Raw genomic sequence first — 11,095 nt, forward strand, 5'->3', positions numbered from 1 at the left:
TAAATTAGACACTACTAATGTAACTGAATTTAAAATTCAGACTAAAAAAAAATGTTTGGAAATGTTACGATTTTGTCAGATATATCGGGAGTTAGTCAAAATTAAAGATATGGATAGTGTACATAGTGACTTGAAATATGTTTTTGGTGTGATATTCTAAGATAGAAAAAATATTTTTCTTACTAACTTAAAAATTATTATGAGTTATATTATGTAAATGAAAGACTGAAAGACCATTTACAATGGATTCTGCTTAAGGTAGACACAGGACTAAATCTATTTGTCCACATTAAACGGTGGTCATATAAACCAAACTTTATTCAAAAACACCAACATTGTTAATATAGGAAAGTTTTTATTTTGCACAAGTAAGCCATAAAATTGAAAAAAAAAGGTTAAATAGAATTAATAGACAAATAAAAATACAAAATAATAATGCATAATTTAATTTCAGGATGTATAATTTTTCAGCAATTTTACATTATAAAGTGCCCGGAAGAAGAAATTTCATTTTGTCCAAAATCGCGATTTTTTCCAAGAGGGAATAAATAGAGGTCATGACATAGTCTAACACATTCATAATCATGTTGAAATTTATGTTATAACTGAAATGATTGTTGTTGAGTTAGGAAAAGATACCTTCTTTTTTTGCTTTATATTTTATTATTATTTTTTGTATTTCTATTAATAACACTCCAATACATTAAATTAAATTCATAAAAAAATTCTCATTAAGGATTAAAATTCAATGAATTTTAACATTTATGATAAACACAATCTCATAGATATATTGAAACTTAATTGTATTAGTTTTTAATACATATTCTAACACTATGTTAAAATAAATATTGCCCACATAAATCAAACCGTGTGCCAGTACCATAACTAGACCACTCAAGGCCCATGTGCGAATCAAAACCTTCAAAGCTCTAATCAACAAATGCTTTTGAGCATATGACCTTTGAGGCCTCACAATTTGTAGTTCTAGGTGCGTAGCCAGCGTGTAATGTACCCTTTGCACATCTAGTTTTTACAGCATTGCTGTAAGCCAATATAATTCAGTTTTTTTACCATTGTATACCCTAATAAATATTGAGTTTGGGACCTGGCCATTTTTGCCAATATTAACTGGTGTCCACATCAGACAGAATCCACTGTATATGAAATCAGTACAAATGAAAAAAAACTGTGAAAACAGTACAGTAAATATAAACTAACAATTTATAAAAATAAATGTCTATAAATTAACAATGTACCAGAAAATTAAATTTTAGCAGCACAGGAATTATCCATTTGGGTAATCAGTAATACCGATATTGTACACTTTCACAATTTTACAAAACAGACGAAGCAAGAGTAGAAAAGTAAGAAAACATAGCAATTTAAAAAATAACTTCAGAAATAAATTTAATTAAAAAATATTGTCATAAAAAAATCAAATAATAATTTTCAGTAGGCACATGTAAAATATGCATTGCATGTTCATTTATCCACAGTTCAAATTTTCCTAATATAGCTAAATTACCCGTAATATATATAAAAGTATATCAAGATTAAATATCTTAAATAAGAGATTCAAAATAAAATACTGGGTCCATCTATTATGATATAGTAAGAGATATTAAAAGTAAAAGTAACATAATGGTAGTCTTTGAATAGGAAATAACCTAAATTATTTTTCAAAGAAAAAATTGCACTTACGTTCGATGTATGCCAAACATACATTTAATTATTACTTCGTCTACTTCGCCTGGACACTGGTTCAGTAGCATCTCTAGGCGCATGTCGTTTACCACCTTGAGATTGAGCACTCATTTGTAAACTGATTGCTTGAGTATTCAATTTTTTGGCAACCAGAAGATCCTTCATACTTCTCATTTTTTTACTTTTCAGTATGATTTTAGTTTCAGGTTCTTCATCTTTTAATGTTGTTTCCACAATAGGTGATTGTGGTGAAGTACTAGGAGAAGGTAATGAATCAGAACTTCCTACAAAAGGCTCTCCTCCACCTTGTAATAAAAACTCTCTATTTAGTATACGTTCACTACAAGCTGCAGTTAGTGCTTCAATGCCAGGATGAAGTTCTGATTTAGTTTCTTCAATGCAAGGTATTGGGTTCAAAACTATTTTTGACATTGGAATGTTATTGTTCATATTTTTATCATGATAATTTTGTTTTAGAGCACTGTCATTTTCTGAATCCTAAAACCAATATTTATAAATAAATAATGTAGAAAAAATATATAGTTAATTGAGTAAAAAATGATCTTACTTTTGGTTCTAAAATTATAAGTCTTGTTCTTACACTATCATCAAACTTAGATATGGAATTTATAAAATGTTTTGCCCATTTAATGTGTAATACTGGTGTTGTTCCATCTTCTTCCCAAAGACAAAGACCATCATAAATTAATAACACATATGCATAACATTGTGGATTATTCAAAATTGATCGACTTTTACCACATGTCATTTCTTTCAATGAATATGGTATCAATTCATAAGCAATGTCCATCATTTCCTTATATAATTCTTCATCATCTTTACTAAAACTATACCTGGAAATCAATAAAAATGTTCAAGTAAACTCAATTTATATATTTTTAATTGAGTAAAAGTATGTTTAAAATGTATCTTACTTGCTTATAACTTGACTAGCATTGGCCCAACTCGCAAAAGCATCTTTTATCAAGTTATGCCTATAGAAATATCCACCTTGATAAGTGTATGGATAAACAAACATATCATTATAATACATTTGAGCTGCTGAAATAGCTTCCTCAAATAGGGCTGTACAAGGGGGCCTTCCAGGTGTTGCATTTAATTCTTCCAAATCACCCAAGTTACCTTAATAACCATTTATAAGCTAAATTATTCATTTATCTGCTAAATAATTAAAATTACCTAAGGCAAGAGGAAATTTTGACAAGTGGCCTTCATCATAAAGAAGCCACAAAAGATTTTTTTGAAGAGTTGCAACTTCCAGAGCATCACTAGATTGATTAATACTTGGATTAATAGAGCTTACTAGTGCAGATACTTCCATATGTCTATTACATATTACTGGATGACCATTAACATAAAGCCATGACCCATGCCCAGGTCCAGAATCTTTAATTTTTTGTCCACGTTTATCTTCATTTCCCTTTCCTAAAATGTAATACTTAATCAATACAATTAATCTATACAAGACTATAGTACCTAATTATTGGGTTGCTTTTTATTGTGTACACAGTCTTCTGCATGAATCTACAATAATAGCTCAAAATGATATTTCAACCAAAACCGAATAAAAAGGGATGACAATATTATAATTTTTAAAATTAAAATAAAATTTAAAGATAGTTTTAATATTAAAAAGTAATAGAAATTGACAATATAGTAATTGTTTTAATTAAAAAATCAAAATTGATTAAAAAAAATAAAGAATATTAATGTAATAGGTAGATAGTATAATGAAAATTACCATGCCATGTAACTTCTGCATTTTCACTACCATCTGGACCAAATACAACCCATGCGTGGTCTTCAGACAAAGCCAAATGGACATCATTATAACCGAGTATTTGACAAGCAGCAACTACAGCAAACGCAACACCGAAACAATCCAATTTGGAACCTATACAAAAATATTTTACATAATAATACATAATATCGTTAATGATATTACATATTTATAAAGGTTTCCACCTACCAGTTAAATAGCTATACATGCTTTGCAAGTGTGCTCTGTCCTTATAGTAACTCCTGGTCAAAGTGTTCCAAATGACATCGGACACTCGTTTCACGAGCTCTCGGCTGGCATGCCCATCTTGCTCATCAAACTTTAACAGATCTACACTGCTCTTGATGACTGAATAGAACTTGGTGTAGAGGGCTTCTATAATGTGTAACTCGACATCAGGCAGTCTCAGTGGTACCTGATCAAAGTCGAAGGTCGTCTCTGCTGTGACAGCTACAGGCACTTCAATGCTTGGCCGGACGCAGGTCATGGTGTTCTCGATGGCACCGGCTACCAGTGACAGCAGCAACAGGTCTGGTTCTTTTTTGTCCAGTTCCCTGCGGAAGACGGTGACCACTGTGGGTATGTCGCGGATCGGAAACAACTCGGCGTGCTCTTTGAATATCTTCAGGGACATGGCGAGGCAGACAGGGGTAACTATACTCACACGCACACACACGAGCATACACGCACTACCTACACTATTGTGACTGTTAAAAATACTACGTGAACCGTAGAGCGCGGTATTTGAGCGCGTGCCGACCGTATGCCTAGACGACGATGCGCGACCCGACCGATCGCGATGACGCGACTCCTCTCTCCAGCACCGACGTGCGTTTTCGGTTTCGTGCGGTCGTTTTGTTTATGTTTACCGCGTTTTAATCTCGGACCGTGTGGATCGGCCGAATCGACGCCGGACCCACGTTTTCGCGGTGCACAACGTTGCGGATCGTTCGGCCGTCGTCCGTTACACAACACGGCACTGTACAGAAGTCTCTGCAATAGCCAACAGTGCGCGGTGGGGCCGGTACGTCGTGTACCTTTTGTTCTGTTATTGTTAACGTTATCACTTAGCGGTCGCAGTGAACGATAACCTGTGACGTAGTAAGCGCAGTGATGGTGCGTAGCAGGTTATGGAAAGGGTTCCCGGTGACGTGGTTTTTTGAAGTAATATTTGTATTTCGTTTTCAATGTGAACAATTACTATCACTTTGGTTTTTTTATTTTTATTTTTTTCCTATAATTTATTTTACCTATCTCTCTCCATAATGATTTTTCCTTATTTTGTTTTCTTGTTATAATTCCGATATTAAGTTAAGATTTTGCTATATTTTACTTATCAAAACTAGTTTACAATAAATAAATGAATAAAAACCGCAAATTCTTCGACGTTTCGAATGCGACAAAACATTTTTAAATTTTTGTTAAAGCAGGGCCGTCGAGTCACGTCAGTCCCCGTGGCAAGATTTTTCTCAGGACCCCTGTTCTTAAAATTGTTACGTATAAAAAATAAATATCGAAAATTTGTATTTTTATTTAGAAAAAATAAGCAAAAAATATTTGAATTAGGCACAATGAAATAAAAAAATATATAAATCAAATTTTTTTCGGCATTGCGTATTTGTCTATGTTGACTTTCTAGGAAATTATTAACGACAGATCGGTGGGCTTGATACACCATTATGATCTTTAGAGACAATTCAGAGGTCTGAGTTATTGCCTCGATTCTATCTTACTGAGTGAAAAGTAAGTCTATCGTGGCTTTTGATATTCCGTCGGAAGATAATTAGCTGATGGCTAATATCTCGGGTCAGAGAGCCCTGAAAAGAGCTGTGTGTTGTTAATTTTAATGTTGGTATTTTTGCTCATAATTGCTGCGAGGTCAGAAAGACAGTACAGAAGTCGGTTTTGGTAAATGTTTAGCAGTCTAGGACGTTGCCCGGGATACACTGTGAAAAAGCTTTATACTTCAGAAATAAAATAATGCAGAAAACATTGGAATAATTTAATTTGGAAATCATAATCAGTTTGTATAAAATATAAATGTATTATACATACAACACACATACACGGATGCATTAGGCATACATACGTACATATATCCATATATCCAATGTTACTTTGATAATTTTTATGTTAAAACGTAATCGGGATTATTATGTATTTAACATATTTTTCTCCTTTAGTAGTAATTGCAGAACTTGATTACGATAGACTTCTCTAAAAAATGTGCTTAAAATGTCATCTACTCGTAATTTATTAGAATTACTAAATATTTGCAATGAAAATGACTTTCCAAATGTCTACAAATTTTTAAAAATGGTGTTAACTTTACCCATTTCAACAGCTAGGTACCTACTATAGAAAGGTAATTTTCGACATTTGACGATTAAAAACCTATCTCAGAAATCTTTTGATAGAGAACCGTTTAAATTGAATATTCATAGAAAAATTAAAACGAATCCAAAAGAAGTGATGAATGAATTGGCTAAGAAAAAACGAAAAAATTAATTTGGTGTTGCAATTAAAGTAGGTAAGTACCTAATAATTATTTTTATTTTAACCCTGGCAATTTAGACATTTTTTACTTTTTTTTATTATTTTTTTGTTTCTTATTCATAATAATTAATGATTAATATTGAGGTATTTAATATTTAATTAAAAGAACAATTGATAAATTAATTTTTTTTGTTATACATGCCCTTTTTTTAATTGATTTATTTAATTGATTCTACATATGTTATATTTTTACGATAAAAATAAATATTCTACGCATAATGTAAAATTTTTTTCCCACTAGTTAATAAGTTTAAATTTGCTAACCCTCCCAGTTCTTCCATGTAAATATCCTAGATACGCGTCTGACCGGTAGTATTAGAAAAAATTGTAAGAAGGTATAAACATTGGGAAATAAATTATTTGAATTGAGCTTTTTCAATTATCTAAAAGAGCGAGTGACGCTAAGGTTGTCCAATATTTGAAAAATGGATCGATTTCAGTAGAATGATTTCATCACAATTATAAATATCATGACATTTCTTCGCACACGCTTTTAATAGTTCTTCATTTGAATTAGAAAAATTCTATGAAAAAAAAAGAAATTTTCATAGGTTTCAGTAATTATTTTTAAGCGATTTGTAATACTGGCGATAATAGATTTAGAAACACATTAAACGTATACATTTTAAAATTATCTTTGAGGGAAACATTTGGAATAATCAACCTTGCTCGTCTTCCTTCAGAAAAACTGACAATCCATCCCTAATTTATAACGACTCACTCATATTTTTGAAATATTAGGCTCTGATTGCTTCGTATATTATAAGTTCACTGATTAAACTCGTAATATTATTTTATTTCACATCAATTGTCGCACCCTTAGCTTGAATCACGTTATTTTTTAAGTCAATTGTCATTAGGATTTTCAGCCATGTCGATGACATCAAAAAGAATTTTAAAGATGTAATATATTTTTTAATATCTTTCAAATCATTTATCACATTTAGATTGAGATTTGGTAAAAAAAACTCGTCCATGGCGATTACAATTCAAAGTAAATGGTCAATAAAAGGTTTCACACAGTCTACTCTGGTAGACCATCTTGTATCTAAGGTACTATGTAAGGAGCACTTAATATTCCTAAATATAAAATATTCTAACGCTGTGGGCTACTAATAAAGGTATTACAATATTTTTATATTACACCGAAAATACAAAATACTTTGAGAGTCAATTGATATTTCTAGGGTTTTTGTAATTATTTTTCTCTCTCTTTTCTTTTCTGAGCTCCTAATTTATGATTTTACGCCATTTTATAACATAATACAATATATTAAAATGAAACTGTCAATACTGACACACGATATACAAAATGCATCGCGTATGTCAGTCAATTCGACTGAAATATTTCTTATCACATCTCATCTATTCCGCAGATTACGATAAAGAAATATTTTTTGACAAGGCATAATTTCAATGAAAAAAAATAATTCGCCACTCATAAATTTAAAAACACAATCATTAAAGAAATAAATAGATACATATTTCTTGAACATGTTAACGTATTGATACAACTTACAGATTCTTATGTGCACGTTGCACCATTTTGAAAAAGGTTCTATCGAATATACGAATAAATATTGTTTTTCACCTGGGCCTTTGAGGAAGCAGGCGGGACATTTTTTGGCCAAAATGAACCTTTCCCTTTTCGGCCATTCTGTAATGTCCGTTTTTGGCTAGTACACTGTTAAGCTGTCAATTTATATAATAATCGTATAATACTTTGTAATTGTAGTTCAATGAATTCTATTACAATAATCTCTCTTCTATACGAGAAAAATAGACACACGCCAAGAGTGGTATTTAACATTTTTATACTATAGATATTCTTAAAAAAAAGATTACAATTTTTATTAATTATTCATACCAAATTAAATGTAGTAAAAAATAAGACTATAAATTGTTCTGTTTTATTTAAATTAGTAGTGTTTTACTTGTCTACAAATGTATTGATCTAATCAATGTTTAACTTTACATACATTTATTTTTGTGTACTCATATGTATATTGATATATTGATAATAAATTGTAAATAGTAAATTAAAAATTGTATTTGATTAGGTATTATACAAATTGGTAGCGTAAAAGAGAAAAACGTGAAGAATATTTTAAATTGGTAACCATAATAGTGTACTGGCCTAAAACGGAGAGTCCGGAATGGCCGAAAAGTAAATTGGCTGAAAAGGGAAAGGTTCAATTTGGCCGAAAACGGTTCCGCCCGAGGAATTCTGGACTCTGAGAACAAACACTTGAGTGCCCTACCCACTATTTGCGTCTGGATATAAGAATATAAGATAGAATACAAAATTTTTTTTTTCTAAATGGTGTGCAGAGAAGGGAACAGTGGCGCAACTTGATGATAAGGGACCCAATTGAAAATGTCCAGACTTTTATTATTATTTATTGTTATTATATTAAAAAAAATAATGTAATATGTGTATATTACGATACTATAATCTGTAATAATAGATTATAGTAGGAATATTGCAAAGAACAAAGGTAATATCAGAAAAGATTTCGGGCCCCCCCAAAACCGGAGGTTTCTGTAAATGTTAAACCCAATACTCCCGATAATTGCACCACTGGAAAGGAATCATTAAGGTTTAAGTTGCAAGCAAGAAGATAATGGCCAGTGCGTAGTCGGTTAAATTTTATTATGAGGAATCTGAATAGAGTAAAATCGTTGAATCATAATTTGTCTGGTATAACGGGAATTATAGATTTAAATCTAGTGGCGAAATTAGCGGGTAACTTGTTCAAGTAGGTAGACCAGGGTGAGAAAACATGGCGTTGAAGAATCAGTGTGAGTTATATTACTTGTATTGTTCTTTAGTCGTTGATTATTTATTAATTTAATAGATACAAAATAAGTAGTTATATAAAATCCCCTATTCTTAAGTAGTCTCCTTTTAGCTTGAGCTTAGCTATAATTATAGGTTCAAAAATATTTTATAGAGGGGTGAGGGTGCTAAAAATGATTTTTGACACCGGGCGCTAATTATGCTAGGTACGGTAGTGAACATATTATATATGTATATATTTTTTGTGTAAGTACTGTGTACAGATAATAAGTATGTAGGTACATATATGGCCAATAACGCAGTAACAAATAAACATGAGCTACATTTTAATAAAAAAACTTTGAAAGAGATAAAAAGTGAAAGACGTATTAAATTATTCAAAAACGCTTTAAATATTCAAACTTTAATCAAGCAGTGAATTGAACGCTTTGGTGTGTGCGAGTAGCGAGTATGCGCTTAGGTTAACATCAAGGCTTTGCACCCGAATCATTTATTTGGGTTTCGGGTGCTGGATGTATTCGTGTGTTCAAACACCAGAATAATAAATCTAAATAAACGTTTGGGTGTTAATAACCGTTATTATTTGGGTAATATTGGTTAATACAGGTGTTCAATAGTCTAAAAAAAAATGACAACTTTTTATTGAAAGCTTTCTCCTCTTTCCTCCACCAAAAAAAAAAAAAAAGTTAATTCGAAAAATATGATTTATGCTACATATAACTTATAAAATAGAATACACAATATTTTTTTTAGACCAAATTCGATTTATTTAAGTACAGTAGTTATAAAGAACTTTATAAAATTGTATATAGATCTGGACTTACTAGACTTGGCATTTTTTAAAAAAAAATATATATACTCACAAAAATATTCAGAAAATTCTATTTGATAAGCAAAAAAAACGGTCATCAAAAATCAAAATGTTTACAAGGTTTTCTGTGCTAAAGCCTTAAATTAGTTTACTTATTAGTGCTTGATCAAATTTAGAAGAAAAAACCAAAAATATTAAACAAAATAAGTAAATTTTGTAAAATCAATAGTAACAACAATTTAATATTTCAATTTTGCATAATAATACGTATATAACAGGAGATTCTGAAGATTGATTTTTATGATGAATTTTAATTTAAATAGTCTTTCTTTTATAGTTTTATGAAGTTTAAATCTATATAAATATTAATATAAAAAATATGTACTTACAAATTCTACGACGCATTAATAATAATAGCAACTACAATTATTGACAATTATAAAATAACTACTCAGCAACACTACAATAGTCAATAAACAAATAACTACAATCGAAATACAATTCGAGATGGCGAGATACAATTTACCGCTTACCAAGTAGACGAATATAAGTTAACTAAAATAATATTTCAAATAGGTAGGCCATAGAGGCTTAGAGCAGTAAAGTTAAAAAAGAAGTATAAATTATGATTTCGTAAGTTTCCGGGAAAATAATTTTTTTAAGTTTCATGGTGAAAAGAATTTTTCAAATAATTTATTAAATTTAGACATGCCTTTTCATTATTTTCCATAATTTTTTAATTATGAACTTATACAACATATTGTTGAACATACCAATATTTTTTAGTGTTCAAAAAAATCCAAAAAAGCGATTCAATATATCAGTTACAGATTTATCAGTATTCTAAATTTGATTTCAATAATTAATTTGCCCAATTTCAGAAGTTTTTGGAATCCAATAATTGGTAATCGAATTATTCAAGACACCATTAATTTAAATAAATTTGAACTCATTAAATAATTTTTTCATTTTAATGACAATACTAAAATGTTACCGAATGACTGCAAAAATTATGACCATCTTTATAAATTATGACCATTTTTAGATTACCTAAAAAGTTATTTTCAGTCTATTCCGTTAGAAGAAAATTTGTCCATCGACGAGCAATTTTGTCCTGCGAAAGCAAGAAGTTTTTTAAAACAGTAATTGCCGCTAAAACCATACAAGTAGGGGTACAAAATTTTCGTTATAAGTTGAATATCTGGCTTTATGTTTAATTTAAGTTTATACAGGATTGGTAAATAAATTAGAAAAATGCTTAAGTACAGAGCCTAATTTAGGAACATGCGCGAATGTTGTAATACAATTATTCAGAATTGTTCCTAAATTTTAGAACTTTAAAATATACTTTGATAATTATTATACCTCGTTACTTCTTGTTGTTTATCTAGCTAAACAAGGTGTTTGAACATTAAGAAGAAAC

At 30.3% G+C, this 11,095-nt stretch overlaps 1 protein-coding gene across 1 annotated transcript; it reads right to left on the minus strand.

The window, feature by feature from the left end:
- On the minus strand, nt 1-4,563 carry LOC112682811 (menin). The gene is made up of 6 exons (XM_025553551.1): nt 3,695-4,563; nt 3,467-3,619; nt 2,905-3,150; nt 2,640-2,847; nt 2,273-2,558; nt 1-2,202 (listed from the first exon to the last, which is right to left on the minus strand). The coding sequence occupies exons 1-6, from the start codon at nt 4,185-4,187 to the stop codon at nt 1,726-1,728; spliced, it is 1,863 nt and encodes a 620-aa protein (XP_025409336.1). The 5' UTR covers nt 4,188-4,563; the 3' UTR covers nt 1-1,725.
- Nucleotides 4,564-11,095: the final 6,532 nt, after the last annotated feature.

The sequence above is a fragment of the Sipha flava genome, unplaced genomic scaffold (assembly GCF_003268045.1).
Source record: "Sipha flava isolate LNK unplaced genomic scaffold, YSA_version1 211_pilon_pilon, whole genome shotgun sequence".
NCBI lineage: Eukaryota > Metazoa > Arthropoda > Insecta > Hemiptera > Aphididae > Sipha > Sipha flava.

Bases quoted from the DNA above. Each gene is read 5' to 3' on its own strand.
- LOC112682811 (XM_025553551.1), bottom strand. From the start codon at position 4,187: ATGCTCGTGTGTGTGCGTGTGAGTATAGTTACCCCTGTCTGCCTCGCC. The intron at 3,151-3,466 runs GTAATTTTCATT...ATTACATTTTAG, and splicing joins TGCAGAAGTTACATGGCATG to GAAAGGGAAATGAAGATAAA. The intron at 2,559-2,639 runs GTAAGATACATT...ATTGATTTCCAG, and splicing joins GCTAGTCAAGTTATAAGCAA to GTATAGTTTTAGTAAAGATG.